At 26.0% G+C, this 16,798-nt stretch overlaps 1 protein-coding gene across 3 annotated transcripts in view; it reads left to right on the top strand.

Moving 5' to 3' along the window:
- SPoCk (secretory pathway calcium atpase) overlaps positions 1 to 16,798 on the top strand; it is a 53,035-nt gene that overhangs the window by 28,159 nt on the left and 8,078 nt on the right. For all 3 annotated transcript variants that reach the window (XM_067279480.1, XM_067279479.1, XM_067279481.1), the window contains 12 exons: positions 578 to 727; positions 829 to 897; positions 986 to 1,128; positions 4,667 to 4,791; positions 7,857 to 7,954; positions 8,029 to 8,124; positions 9,076 to 9,165; positions 11,320 to 11,424; positions 13,670 to 13,823; positions 13,889 to 14,059; positions 15,157 to 15,305; positions 15,391 to 15,557. In XM_067279480.1, coding sequence (XP_067135581.1) covers positions 578 to 727; positions 829 to 897; positions 986 to 1,128; positions 4,667 to 4,791; positions 7,857 to 7,954; positions 8,029 to 8,124; positions 9,076 to 9,165; positions 11,320 to 11,424; positions 13,670 to 13,823; positions 13,889 to 14,059; positions 15,157 to 15,305; positions 15,391 to 15,557 — 1,517 coding nt within the window. The remainder of the gene's footprint in view (positions 1 to 577; positions 728 to 828; positions 898 to 985; positions 1,129 to 4,666; positions 4,792 to 7,856; positions 7,955 to 8,028; positions 8,125 to 9,075; positions 9,166 to 11,319; positions 11,425 to 13,669; positions 13,824 to 13,888; positions 14,060 to 15,156; positions 15,306 to 15,390; positions 15,558 to 16,798) is intronic.

Below are 16,798 nucleotides of genomic sequence, written 5' to 3'. Positions count from 1 at the left end.
TATTGATACTAAGAGTGCTTTTTTTCATACTCATCATGGGTTTGGCAGTCCACAGTGGGACAGCAGGTGATGTAAATAATAGTAAAAATTATATTTATATTTACTAATAAAATAAATATGTTTGTAAGTGCTGACAGTAAAAGTCAGACTCCAAAAATTAGAGTATTTGAATATTGGTATTTTTGGCTTAGTAAACACTAGTGTTGTGTTGTGTTACAAAGACACTTGGCAAGTTTTCCATCAAATTTCTTTATTCAGTTTAGTAGAACTTGTTTACAAAGTCGTTGCCATGTGAAGGCAACGACTTAGAACTGATTTTCATTAATTTTTAAGAAAATGCAGAAAAACTGTTTATTAGGAATTAATAATAAATATTCAATGCTACTAACAATTACAAATATTAAATATATAAATCTTTTTCTAAATTCTATTAAATTTTCAAATTAATTAGTTTTTCTTAATCTGAAATATTAAACTATTGTAAACCTAAAGTATGTAAAAATTATGATATAAAATTAAGTTATAAAAGAGAAATTTTGAATTATTTTCTGAAAATAAATTTGAAATTTTATTTTAGGCTGTAGATCTTGCAATAGATGAAAGTAGTTTTACAGGAGAAACAGAACCAGCTAATAAAGTAACACATGCTTTAGAAAATGCAAATGGTATTTCAAGTAGACAGAATATTGCTTTTATGGGAACCTTAGTAAGATGTGGAAATGGAAAGGTAAAATATTAATTTATGTATTGTATATAAATATGTAGATATTTCTTATATATTTGTTAGCTATAGTTTCAGAAATTAATGACTTTTTCTAATTATTTCAGGGTATTGTGATAAGTACAGGTGAAACTTCTGAATTTGGTGAAGTCTTTAAAATGATGCAGGCTGAAGAGGTATTGTATTACATTTATTAAATAATAATTTTATTGTTTATGATTTAAAATTTCAAGTATATGATTACATCAATATTGTTTTTCTTAGGCTCCAAAAACACCATTACAGAAAAGCATGGATTCTTTGGGCAAACAGTTATCATTATATTCTTTTGGAATAATTGGTTTAATCATGATTATAGGATGGGTTCAAGGCAGACCAATAATGGAAATGTTTAATATTGGTGTTAGGTATGTTATGTTTTATGGTCACTTTTTATGAATTATAGGAAAATACTGTATTGTTTGATACTTAATATAGGTAATGTTATAGGTCTTCTTAGAAGTTAATATACAGACTAGTGATGTAACGAATAGTATATTTGGCCTCAACCGAATACCGAATATTCGGCCAAACTATTCGGCTTGATTAACGCACATACGAAAATTGGCGCGCAAACCGCATTATGGCAAAGATCGCGCACCGTGTTCTCTATTGGCCCGCTGTCACTACGATTTTTTCTTCCATTAGGTCTAAATTATTTAAATTAAATAATTAAATTATAATTATTAAACTTAATATGAGATGGAGCCTAACGTCTACCTCTAGTGCCAAATTGGTTTATAATTTATGTAATAGCCGTAAATAGCCGTAAATGATTCGGCAGTTGTTGGTATTTAGATGTAAGTTATAACTTATAAGTTATTTTATTTGCAATCGATCATTTTAACTCTTTAATTAAACACTAAAATTTTGTTTTTACTACGTATTTGTAGACTGAATAGTACTCGAAGGATATACTTTTGTGGTGACATAATATGGTCTAGTTTCTCCCCAGTTGTGGAACAGTTCAAATATATTATTGGGGAGTTTCTATTTGTGAAGTTTTGTGATATTTTGTTGCTATTGTTTTTGTCAATATTTTTAAAATTAACATGATTTCAAATGTTATCTTTTGTATATAATGAGAAATGCTCATTTTTTGCTTTATATATAAAATAAATTATATATTAGTTACTCATCTTCTAGAAATAGATAAATAATTCTTTCATTAAATACGACAAGTTTCAATAAAACGTTTCGTAACTCATTTTAAAATATCGTATAAATATTAATATATACGCGAATACGAATATAACATAATTAACTAAACAATAACATTAATGCCCGATACATTCTAACCTACACGCCATCAACGCCATAAGATATCGGGCTAGATAAAGGCTATAATGTTATTTAACTACGAAATAATTTAATACTAGAGTTAGATGCCATTTCTTATTAACTTTAATAATTATAGTTTAATGTTCAGCATTAATAAAAGTTACAAAAATGATTAATTTACTGTGTTTTTGTTATTTCTTACTTCTGTTTTTAGGTATTCGGTATTTGGCCGAATAGTGATTTAAATATTCGGTATTCGGCCGAATACCGGGTAGTAACCGAATATTCGTTACATCACTAATACAGACCAATAAATGTTTTTGTTTGTAGTTAGTTTCTGTGTGCTTTAACATTATTTTTAGGTAAACTTTTTAATCATTGCAAAACGAAATATGCAAAATAATACTAATAAGTTAATTGTTAATATAAGATCAAAAATTAATGGCAAAATAAGTGAATTTATTTGCCTTTGTGGGAAATTCTCATGCAGTAATTTTATAGATATACCTATGGAGTACCAAGCAATTATTTAACTGAGTATGAAAGTAAAAAATCTGAAACTCAAGCAATTGCATGTTATAAGGGAAAAAAAAGAAAAATTTATATTATGTTCTGTTTTATTTGAATCTAAAGATGGAACATTTAAAATTTCAAAAAATGTTTAATCCTAATAAAATAATTAAACAGTAAACAACAACAGTCATTCTAGATCAATATTTTAACTGCCAAGTCTTATGGAATACAATAGAGAGTCGTTAATCGGAATCAATTGGGGACTGGGGTTGTTCAGATTAGTGATTTGTTCCAATTACCGATTATGTACGAAAAAATACATTAACCTGTCTGATGTTCAAATTTTTTTCCATTGCGTGTCGCTTCGTGTTGAATTTTCGTTGATTTTAAGCCTAACGAAAATTTTTATAATAATCGAGGCTATCGTATTGTTAAAAATTATTTCTTCATTTTGTACAAACAAAATAAATATATTGAAGAATATAAAAGCATGAAAATTATACTTTAGAAGTAAATCTAGTATCAAAAACGTTCGATTCAGCACGACACAGTCCAACTGAAAATTTTTCCGATTACCAGGGTTCCGATTAACGACTCTCTACTGTAGTTATTAAAATGTGTGGAAAATCTCAGTATTTTCACTCTCTTCCTAAATCTTAGGCATAACATCTATGCCATAAATAAATCAGCAAATAATTTTAATAACACAAGTAGTCCTCAACTTTTGAACATTTGATATTTGACAATTCACTACTTATACATGATAGTTTGATACCTGTAAATTGTTTCTCATATGACAAATTCACACTTTTGTGCATTTTCAGCTAAGAAATAAAAGCTTACTGGTAGTTAAAGGTTTTGTTTTATGTTATGTAACAAATAAAATTTTCAAGTTATTGCATGGTGGCACTTTTTCCAGTTTTGGTTTTTGATAGTACCAAAATCATTTGTGAGAATTAATTTTTCTTGTTTGTTTTCTGTTTTTGATAATTTTATCATTTATAATATTTCAGGCATTATAATATATTAAGTATAAAAAAATTAATAAACTTTTTTTTCTTGACTTTCTGAGAAGAGAATTCCTTTTATGTATAATATTATTGAGACATATAATGGCTCCATTTTCTCTTATACCAAGAAAAAGAAAAATTACTTATTCAATTTCAGATATTTAATTTTAATTAATTTTAACAATGTATCTTGAACCGATAACCAGTATGAACAGAAAAACAAACAAAAAACTAAGTATACATTGTAGTACCAATATGATAAACAATGTTGTTATTACAGCTAAGGAATTCTGTAAACTCCTGAGAGCTCCAAAGTAATATTATACTCTTTAATTTTTTGTGGTCTCTTGGATTACTTTTTAAATTTCTGTGTGGTATTGAGTCTTTCATCTTTTTGCAATATCAACTACTATTGATTTTGGAAGAATCACTGACAGGATACAATGATCAATAACTGATTTGGTATTATGAAGATCGTTTTACATAAGATTTTATGTAAGATCAAATGATTGTTAAAGGACATTTATCTCTTTGTAGACTATATTTCATAACAAACATACACGCTCAAAATACCTTGTAAAAGTGCAGCCGTATTTGATAATAAATACAGCTGCACTTTTACAAGGTGTTTTGAGTGTGTATGTTTGGACATTTATCTGTTTTTAACAATTATTACAATGCAACATATAATTTTATTTATAAATAATTAATTAATTTCATATAGTTATTAAATATATTTTTATAATTGAATAAAATTCATTGCTGAAAATGCATTTTAATAGAATTATTCTTGAAAATAAATTCTTATTTATTTTGTTCACTTATGCTGAAATTTCAGTGTTTGTTAGTTTTATATGGATGAAAATATAACATCCAAAGATATTGTATTATTAAGAACTGTAGAAATCAACACATTACTTACAAGTGAAAATTATAAACTGATTAATAATGTAAAGACAGATACATTGAATAATTTCATTTCAGAAAGAATTTTTTTTATGATTTGGAAATAATCAGAATTAATAGGAAATTTAATCTCTGATTGTAATAACCTTAATTTAAGACTTTAGTGTGTGATTTTGATAGAAATGATATTTTTCAGTTTAGCAGTTGCAGCAATTCCTGAAGGTTTGCCTATTGTTGTTACTGTGACATTAGCATTAGGAGTAATGAGAATGGCAAAACGTAAAGCAATTGTCAAAAAATTACCGACAGTTGAAACTTTAGGTAAGTTGATTTCTTATTTTTTATTTTATAATATAAAATAGTGTGATATCATGTGTCTGTATGTTGCTAGCTCTATGTCAACTGCTTTTTATTGATGTAATTTGAATTTCTGTAGCACTATAGAACTATATTCAAATTCAAAACTTTCTTAAAATACTTTGTTAAGTATTAACGATGAAGTGATTAACCATTAAATTTATAATTTTTTTCAATTCACCTACATTCAAGAAAATAAATTTTTTCTGGTGCTAAGGTCCAACTTAAAATTTACAGGCATAATTTTATATTCCATATCATTGTTCAATTCATATTGTAGGTTTATAAAAAATGTTTATTCCACTTTAAAGTACTTAAATGCAATAGTTTTGTTCAGAAATTGTTTTTATTTTATTTAAATTTACAATTTATAACTTTTCTTATTTTCTCAAATTGTTCTATGATATTTTATTGAATTAAAAATGAAGTTCACTAAGCATTACATCATTTAAATGATCACTGTTTTAAAATAATCAAAAGAAGAAACAAAATCAAGTAATTACATTTATATATGATGCTAATTTATGAGATATACAATTGAATAGTCTATTGCTTTTACTCCTTAATGTTGTTTTATTTTTCTTAGTCTATATCAAATAGACAAATAAAATTATGAGATATATTACAGAAAGTTTATTAATTTTTATATAAATATTTATCCATTTGATCAAAATAATTTAATCAGTCACTAGTTTGATTGGTTATATTATTTATATATTTATTCTTATATTATTGATTTTTGAAAATTCATTCTATTTAATTGAATATTGATGTATGATACTGTTTGAACATTGTTTTGTTTAAATTTATTTAAACAATTATTAGAAATAGGAAAAGCAATAAATTATGCAGTTAAAGATGAATCTGTGTTTATTAATGAATAAATAAATACAGTAAATCCTGCTAACTTGAACAATGCTAACTCAGACAAAAGTTTTTGAAAAATTATGCAGTAATTTTAAATTTCTTGACTATAGAAAACTATAATTTTAATGAAACTATAATTAATGACGTTTTTGATATCCAGAAGTTTTTGCAATACTGTGCATTATATTATTTTAGATCAGCTGTTTCCAACCTTTTTTGACTTGCATACCCCTTGGCAGCCAATTTTTGCTAAGTTTAATTTCCCGTGTTCTTCAAGTAGAGGCACTTTGGTCAATTATACAACATTGTAAAAAAGTTTTTTTAAATCAAAAAAGTTGGAGAAAAGATGCAGATAAATATAATAAAAATATAATTATATTTTAATTTAAAACTAAGCTTCAAGTGCCATGACATTTCCAAAATCCTCAATGTAGAATTTAAATATTCTTTTAGTATGTCTGCCATTAGTAATTTTTTTCACATACTCCTGGTTGGGAATAGCTGCTGTAGATGGTAAGTTACTAAAGACCATATATTACTGTAAACTGTACTGTCAATATGTTTTCAGCCGATTTCCAGTAGTAATAAATTCAGCAGTATGACCTATTAAAGTCTAGTAAAACTTATGTTTAGAGCTGATCATAATACATTACTGTACTGTTTATCCACCTTCCTATTTTCAACATCATCGGAGACCTGCTAAGTCAGACAATCTTCATCCCTTTTAGTCCAAGTTAATGGGGATTAACTGTACTTATAAATTATATAAAAAAACAAACTATTCAATGTAATAATAGAATTATCAAAATTATATAAAGAATAATACAAATAATTGAAATTAAAAAATTAAAATTTATATAAAAGAATATATAAGAGATGAAATGTTAAAATGGGCATATTTTTTTCTCTAACACTTACATAATTAAAAAGCATTTTGAGCAACATTCTGTTAGGATTTCTTTGTATTTTAATATTAAATTACAGTAGAGAGTCGTTAATCGGAGTCAGTTGGGGACTGGGGTTGTTCAGATTAGTGATTTGTTCCGATTATCAATTATGTACGAAAAAATACATTAACCTGTCTGATGTTGAAATTTTTCTCCGTTGAGTGTCGCTTTGTGTTGAATTTTCGTCGATTTTAAGCCTAACGAAAATTTTTATAATAATAATCGAGGCTATCCTATCGTTAAAAATTATTTCTTCATTTTGTACAAACAAAATAAATATATTGAAGAATATAAAAACGTGAAAATTATACTTTAGAAGTAAATCTAGTAACAAAAACGTTCGATTCAGCATGACACAGTCCGACTGAAAATCGTTCCGATTACCGGGGTTTCAATTAACGACTCTCTACTGTAATATATTTTGTAACTAGATAAATACAGGGTGTGTGGAAAGTAATTTGGCATTGAGAAATTGCTATAATTTTTATATTTTTACAAAACAAGAAAAAGAAAATTATTTGACATGTACCTTATTAAATGGAAATACAGATGCATGCCTTAAAATTCAATATAGACACAGACATGACATTTGTGTCTATATTGAATTTTAAGGCATACATCTGTATTTCCATTTAATAATGTACATGTCAAATAATTAACAACACATTTTCATCAGATCATGATTGAATGCATGGCCACTTCTTTGTGTACCCACAACTGAACCTCTATTCATTTTAGCTTCAAATGACAATTCTTGATTGTTTCCGGACAGATAGTGGCATGATGTCCTTTTACTGTATCCCACCATCTGTGCACAGCAACCACTAATTTCCACACCTGAAAGCATGCAGCAATCTGTGCTTGTTCCTGATAAGACAAGCAGTTGGCCATCTTTTCTATAACTGCACATACAGCCTCTCTTGGTCACTGTCCACATTGCCAATGTGGGAATTATAAAATTCCATTGATTGATGTACATGCATACATAAATGCTATTATGGTTGCATTATGTTACAAAAATTACTATCTATAAGGTTTATGAAAAGTAACTAGGCAATTTATCAATGCCTAATTACTTGTAATCCATCCTTTAGATTATAGAGTTATTTTTCACAGAGTCTTGTATACACACAATATTTATAAATAATTTTGATTTTATTGGTTTGGTATTACTAATTTATTTTGTAGTTATGAAAATTATTCTTAAATTTTTAGGCTGTGTAAATGTAGTTTGTTCTGATAAAACTGGAACTTTAACAAAGAATGAAATGACTGTCACAAATATTATTACATCTGAGTTATATCATGCAGAAGTAAGTTATTTAAAATATAAGTTTAATTTATTTACATAAAACAATTTAATAATACATTTTATATAATGTTTTAGGTTACAGGTGTTGGTTATAATAATGATGGTCATATACTTTTGGTTGACTCAGGAAATAGTGATCTTCAACTTAATTCAATCCGCTTACTATTAAAAGTAAGTAATGTGCTATCTATTCAAAATTTTAAGATTTATTTTAAGCTTATTTAAACAATTCTTCAATAAAATATAATTTTGAAAGCATTTGACTTTTTAAAGTTATTAAAATTTTTGTAAATTTTAAATTCTATATAATTCTTTAGTGTTCAAAGAGAGTAATGTGTTTTAATGTTTTGAGAAAAAATTTAAATTCACTGATATGTGTTATATTTTTATTCTACCATTGGTATTAGTTATAACTATTGAATAAAGTTGTCATATTTTCACATTAGCTTAACTTAAAATTGTTATTGAAGTATTGATAATTTTTTAAAATTATTATAAAAGAAAAGACCTTTATTTCCATTGGTTTAAAAATGATTCAGAATTAATAAAAACATGTTTGCCTTTAAATCTTTCCTTTTAATTCTTTCAACTTACTTCTGTTAAATAATTACTGTTATGTTTATATCTAATAAACCTTTCTCTCAAAAATTGTAATGAAATCAGACTACTAATTTCATAAATTACAGTGTTTGCAACCTATTTGAGTTCATTCTGTTGTTTTGAAATTTGAATTCATTGTAAATAAAATTGATAATTTAATTTTCTCTTTTTATAAGCTAATAAAGAAACAAATCATATATTACAGTCATTATTAATAAGATTTTTATCATTATTGTCGTTATCAATAATTAATGAGATAAACAAAATTAAATATTGTATAAATTGGGTTAATATATAAAATTGTAAGCACCATAATTATACCTAAATACAAATTCAAATGTAAATATGCAATAGTTTCACATTTGCATTCAAAATAAGAGAGTAATGAAATAATTCATACAATATTAATAAATATCTAGACTTTTTAAAATTAATGATTGATTATTTTATGTTTAAATGTGCATTTATCAAATTTTTATCGTTATTTAAAAAGCATTATTATTTTTTTTTTTTACTGATTAGGTTGGTTGCATATGTAACAATGCTGATATTGTTAATGGACAACTCAGAGGACAACCGACCGAAGGTGCTTTAATCGCAGCTGCACAAAAAGTGAGTATAAAATACTAAGATTTCAATTGCATTTAAATTATACAACTATTAAACAATTAGTTTGCCTTGATAGATTATTTATTTATATTAGTTATAAATAATGCAGTTAATACAATAATAATTATGGCAGTTCTAAAAACATAAATTGTGCATCTGAAGAAACTGCCACTAACCATTGACCTTCTACCAGAAATTTAGAAGGTTGTTGTTTTGCAAGCATGCCACATCACTCATAGATTCCTCAACCTTGATCAACAATAAGAAAACAAGGGCTTGGTTTTCATTGACCTGTCAAAATTACCAGTTGAATTGTGAGAAACAGACTTTAATAATAATATTATTATTAAAGTCTGTTTATTATTATTAAATAATAAACAGACTTTAATAATAAACAGCCTATTACTATATACAGATGATTGACAAATAAATAAAATCAATACATTAAAACAGTGTTTTTTAAAAATATTTTAGAAGCATAGAACATCAAGAAAAGTTTTATGTAGAGCTATAACAAAAAATTTAATTTTAAAATATGTGTAAATAGATAATTTAATTTACAAAAAAATACAGATATCATATCTGAATGAGTCATTCATTGCATTATTAAAGTGGACTAAACTCTCTTTAATGACAATTGTAGAATGCTAAGGAACACAAATCACAATTTTATAAAACATATTTTAAGAATTATCATTGGGCTGCAGTTTGAAAAATTGTAGACCTATAAATTTCCATTGTTGTCCATTGAGGTCAGACATGGAAACCTTAAGGGTAGAAGGCCCAATTAACTATATACAAAGTTCTGATGCAAAGCAGAAGTTCTGTTATTTCAATTCAAAAATTTTCCCTCAAAAGATGTTAGATAGATGACTGGCACAACTCTTTTGTAAAGGAAAAGTATGATATACAGGGGCAAGTCACTACTAATTTGAGGTGGAGAGCATTATTTTTAATTAAATAAATAAAAAATATGATTAAAAATTGCAGCCCAGTATTTTGACAATATCACAATAAATAATTGCTCATTTCAAATTATGTTTTCAGGGATATTCTTAGTAACAATGTCAGCACAGTGTTATATATGAGTAAAACTTTAAATAAATAAAAATGGCCTGTAAGTTATATATATATATATATATATATATATATATATATATATATGTGTGTGTGTGTGTGTGAATTTTATTAATTTACCTTTTTAATTTTTTAATGCTTATTGCCTATAAGTTTTATATATATATAAAATAAATATATAAAGAACTAAAATATATATATATTTTAGTTCTTTATTTTTCTTATTTTTGTTCTAGTTTTATTTTATTTACTTATTTTCTCAAAGAAATAAAACATGCTCACTAATCGATTTTCTTTGTGTAGTGTGTTGTATTGTTCTATAGTTTTGGTATTTTCTGCTTACTGCCTAAAATGAAATGGCCTACTAACCTAAAAGAGTTTATCAAAGAGAGACAGAAAACTATTATATATATGGACTGTTTCATATAAAGTGATATTGTTCACAAAAAATTAGATAAATATGCATAAATCTTATATCATCATGTACAAAACAATATTTTTTTTTTGTGCTGGCTTGGTGCCAGAAACAAATAACGAAATTGAACAATTTTATTTTCTGTCAAAGTAAAGTAATTTATAACATCAAAAATTTAGGTCATAATTTAACATTTTTTTTTGGTAAGTCATTTTTACTCCAAATGATTATACACTATTGTGCTGAAAACTACATAAAGTAATAAATATATGTGATTTTTTTGTATCTCTATGATAAAAATTCAATTTTTGGTGAATTTCTAAAATAAAATATGTAGAATGACCTTGAGTGACTGCAGTTTGGATGGTTGTTTTGAAGGGTAAAGTACAACTGACCACGTTGTAGTAAAAGGGTTAAAACTAATAAGAAATTTTCAGGTTTTCCAAATTGTTTAAGTGAGTTGACAAAATAAAATGTTATGTCACACTTAAGAAGAAAATATAATTTTGTTTCTATAAATTAGTTAAAATATGGTAAATTAAGGCTAATTTTGAAATTAACTCAGAAACTATGTGATAATAGTATATGCTGTTGTTTGAATTTTTTATTTATAATAAAATAAATTTTTAATGATAACATTTTAATAAAAATTTGTTTAATTTTAGATGGATTTATTTGGAATTAGAGAACAGTATTATAGAAAAAAAGAATATCCATTTAGTTCTGAACAAAAAATAATGATTGTAAAATGTTCATCAAAGTTTGGAATGGTAGGTCAAATGAATTAAAATTATCTTAATTTTTTTCTAAATATATATTAATTGATATGTATTTAAGCTGATTGCATTTTTTAAAACTTTATTATTACTACTAAAAAATTATTCTAATGGTTATCTGAAGCTATTATAAACTGAATTATGACTATTTACAAAAATATAAAATTTTCGAGTCCATCTTACATCCTTTTTCACTCCACCACAGAAGTAACAGCGTATTGGCTTGAATAAACTTCATTAGAACAACAGGTAAAGTATAAGAAAATTTTCACACAAAGTTAAAATTGATTGAAACGCTGACCTTTTATTAGAGGATCCGGCATCCTTTAAACTAAAACCATGGTTACAACTTTTAATCACAAATACCTTGTCCTTTAGCACAATATATTACTAGTTCAGGCCCTCTGGTGGTGGTTTCGGGTAATCAAAGTTCATTTGCATAAAACTTGTTCATGTTATGTTACGTGTGCTTTTATGAAGCTATTATATTTTATTTTTAAATGAATGAGATTGTAGAAATTTTAATTAATTAAATTAATTTATTAATCACTTTTATAAAAGAAGAAATGATAAATAAATAGATATTTGTCTAAATAACATGATTAAGTTTCTGGTATAAAATATTTTATAATTTTTGGAGCTTTTAGAAATGTTAGACTTGATGTTAGACCATATATTATTTCTGCAGCAGTTTCATTGCAAACAAAGCTAACACTTTTGCAAATAATGTGATAGCAGTCAATTATTATTTGTTTATTTTTTATTAGTTTTGTTGATTTCAGTGCTTAAAACTGTTAATGATTTGAAATTAAGATTTTTCTCTGTAACTCAATTATTTTTGAGAATTAGATAATTGAGTTACAGAGAAATTACAATAAATGTTAACGCTTTTTATTGTAATTTGAATAATTGATCATCCTGTAAAGTTTATCTGCCACTCTTGAATCACCATGTATATGTGAGAATCTGAGGTTGATTATTTAAATTGTTAAATTAAATAACAAATTTTTGTTATACATTTTTTGATAGAAATTTATCTATTTTATAAAATTAAGTGAAGTTGAAAAAGGAACATCCTGTTTTGATGGAGGAAAACAACTCGGTTCCTCCAAAAGTGATAGTCTGGGATTTCTCACACTATCCTCAAGACCATCCAACTTCTGTTACATGTCAGAAGCTGGAGGGTGTATTTCAAATAATATGACTGGATGAAATTTTTGCAGAGAAGGTGATATGTCACCTCCAAATATGCTCTTGCTCCTCTCCTCAGTTCTCTACTTGTGTAAGATCTGTGCTCTCGATTCTCAACTCTCTCAGTTGTTCTCTCACTGAGGCGAGACAAGATAACATGAATAAACTTTAAACCTGTGCCTCATTTGAAGAATACTCATTGCTCAGCATTAATACATATGTACCACAGGAAATATGAATTTATTGTAAACTCTCTAAAGGAACTAGGTAATGAATAGTTATTCAATTTTATTCCCTTTTAGAACATTTATTGTTAGATTTTTGTATTCCTTGATATGTTATTTCATTTTATTTTAGAATTTAATCCATTTGTATAACATTGTTTATCCTTTTATGATAAATATATCTTTTGATTATTGTATTTGATTCATTAATACCTAACTCCATCGTCGGCCCGTGTTACCAACGTTCAATCTGTAATTTAGATCCTCTTAAATTTCTGGTAGAATTTTTATTATACCTTTCCACTTGAAAGGACTAATTTGTGAGTTAGGATGCAACTAAACTTATCCTAACTGGTGTCAGGTTCCTGACTCTTGAGAATCTTATAGATTTTTTCAGATATAAAACGGTCATATAGTATAAAGTATAAAAGTTCAAAAATATATTAGCTTCATTATTTCTTTATGTAGTAATATAGAACACGATCAAATATTTTTTGTAGTCATAAGACTTTTTAAATTAAAAATGTATTTATATATTTTAAGAGTATGTAAATAATATTAGGAGAAACACAACTGCAAGGAATGAGAACATCTGTGAGTTTGTTGAGTGTTCCTGAAGATAATTTGAAATCATTAACAGATGTTCTCATTCAAACTTTTCTGGGTCTAATAATGGGACAGAGAAGTCTTGAAAAATGTTTAACCAAATAAAAAATTTTGACTCCTATAATCTTTAATATAGTGTTTGTTTTCTCCCAATATTTATATAATTTTTTTTCTTCAATATAACTAAAGAAATATACTTATAAATAAAATTGTTATAGCAAGAAGATATGTTCTATGTTAAAGGAGCTTTAGAAAAATTACTACCTCGTTGCACACATTTCAGTGAAAATGGTACAATTGTTTCTATGACAAAAGATCAAGAGATGCAAATTCTAAAAGAAGCTCAGCTTATGGGAAGAAAAGGATTAAGAGGTACTTAAAATTATATATATATATAAAGTAACTTTCATAATTAAGTTTTATTCTCATAATTTTAGTTTTATCAATGGCTTATGGACCATCTTTGGAATCGCTTATTTTTGTGGGACTAGTTGGAATACTAGATCCTCCAAGGCCTGGAGTTGCTGAATCCATTCATACACTTAATGGAAGTGGTGTTGCAGTCAAAATGCTAACAGGAGATTCTGAAGAAACTGCATGTGCCATAGGTATTTGAATTTGTTTGTTATAATGGAACTTATTAATAATGTGGACTACAGCATTAACCTCTTTTTTTATACTTTACTGAATTTAATCATATATAAGAACACCATTTTTACTTCATTTATTATACGTATAATACATTATTATACATATAATTCTTAGGACTAAAATAGTCATAGGAATAAAAATGTGTGTTATTGTAGTTACACTTTAATATGATTAGTCTCATATTAAAGTTAAATGATAACATGTATTACAAATTGGTTTTATCATTTTAAACTTTCTTTTATGAATTACAGTATAAGAAAAGTAGTGTATTCACTTTCATGTTTGTCTTGGACAATTGAGATTCTTTTCTTTTTTGTTTTGAAATGGCATATAATTTTATAAAATTAAATTTAAAATTTAACTATAAATTCATGTTTCATGTCTAATGTATAATTTAAAGAATAATAGAACATAAACAAACAGAAAATATATGTATATTTTAAAGTTATAATGAATAATTTGATCAATTTTTGGTATATTCCCAGTTGTGTGAAACGCTTACATTTATATTTTACACTGATAAATAACTTTAATGTTCAAGAATGAACATATGTATAAAAATTTTTAATATATATATTTATTCTTTTGACTTTGAATTAATTTATGCAATAAATTCATGCAAATATAACTTATAGAAACAATCTGATGATAATTATGCATAGTAATTTAAATTATTTTTTTTATGATTTTGTTGATGATATAGTACATTTCATAAATTTTTGAATTTTCATTTAGAGTGAAATAAAATGAGATTGTTAATGAGTATATAGTCATGACATTTTAAAAATCTGACAATTACAGATGATAAATTAATTTATATATTTGATTTCATTTAAATGAAAATGTAAAATATATCTAATCTTATATCATATTTCTCTTAGTTTTTTATTTTGAAGAGCATATCTTAAAAGCAAATTTTAAATATTCACAAAAAAAAATAAATAAATAAATTCCATAAAAATCTTTTCAGAAAGAATTTTATATTTGAGTCATTTTATTAATTGTAAAAACTATTAATTTTTAATTTATTAACTAATTTAAAAATGTATTATAGCTGCAAGACTAGGATTATATGCTGTTGGAAATATTGCACTTTCTGGAGAGCAGATGGATAATATGAAGGAGGAAGAATTACAAAGAATAATAAATTCTGTTACAATATTTTACAGAGTTGGTCCCGGTCATAAACTTCGAATAGTCAAGGTATATTTCCAAAAATATAATAATTATAAATTTTATTAAATTGTAGTTTAAAAATTTTGACAAAAGTTCTTTTAAAACGAAATAGGCATTACAAAAAAATAATGCCGTTGTTGGCATGACTGGTGATGGAGTCAACGACGGTGTAGCCTTAAAGAAAGCAGATATTGGAATTGCAATGGGAAAGAATGGGACAGATGTTTGTAAAGAAGCAGCAGATATGATTTTGGTAGATGATGATTTTTTCACAATCATGTAAGTTATGATTTATTATTAGAAAAAAAATTGTATTTATGAATTTAAAACATGTAAGGGTAACCCTTAATCGGTTTCAGTTAATACTGATCTGTTCTGAGGAAATTCAACATTTTCAGCTCAAGAGCTCAGAGCTGACAACACTGAACCAATCCTTCTCACCATCCTGCTCATTGTAAGATAGTAGAAAGGAAAAAAAAAATGAAGGAAACTTTATTTTATTCTTTCTAATTTTCCTACTGCAGTGCATTTACTTGGATAGTTAAATTTCTATTTCATATTTAGTGTAATCATTTATTTCTCTAAAAGAAATATAGTAATTAAATTGAACACCAAACTGGACATTGTTAAATGATTTGATAATGGTGAAAGCAAGGCCAATATCAGAAAGACTCTATGCCTCAATGAATTAACTACATTTTATTTTATCAAAAGCAAAGGAACATGCAAGATGATGTAACATCAACTTCTTTTAGTAGGCAATATATTGGGTTATTCGGAAAGTAATTTCGTTTTTTAATAGAAAAATAAACACGATATTCTTATAATAAATAAATATTTTATTGAATTATATATTGACCATTTTGGCCAAATACCTGTTGTCATTGTTTCTGGTAGTAGCATGATTTCACATTTATAAAAATTTTGATTGTTGTTTACAAAAAACTGATCCAAGTGATTTTTGACATTGTCATTTCAAGTAAATGTCTTACAGTTAAAAAAAATTTGTATAGATCGGAACAAGTAATAATCTGAGTGTTCCCAATCTGGCGAATATGGTTGGTGTGATAACACATCCCATCTAAGCTATAACAGTTTCTGAAGAGTTACCAAACTTGTGTGAAATTTGGCATTATCATGGTAAAACACTACACTTTATTTGTTGATCAATTCTGGCCTTTTCTGTTTGATGATATTACTCAATTTGTTTACTTGATGGCAGTACACTTTCAAATCAATTGTTAAATTGTCTGGTAAAAGCTCAAAAAAAAATTTTTTTTTTAATCCAACCATAGAGAGCATCTCTCGTTAATAACATGTGGAACCCATATATTGAGCTTTGAAATGAAACCAATTCGTTTTAAGTAATAATAAACGGTTCAATTTAACAGATTTAATCTCTTAGTGATTTCATGTGCTGTTATATGGCAGATTGCTTCAGTACCTTTATTTTGTTTTCATTGGCTTCAAATGGCCATCCAGGATGTGGTGTATCTTCGATATTAAAATTGCCAGAACGC

Source organism: Centruroides vittatus, unplaced genomic scaffold, assembly GCF_030686945.1.
Source record: "Centruroides vittatus isolate TY-2023 unplaced genomic scaffold, ASM3068694v2 contig_874, whole genome shotgun sequence".
Taxonomy (NCBI): Eukaryota; Metazoa; Arthropoda; class Arachnida; order Scorpiones; family Buthidae; genus Centruroides; species Centruroides vittatus.
The sequence above is the reverse complement of the archived record's forward strand: the minus strand, read 5'-3'. Positions and strand labels throughout refer to the sequence as shown.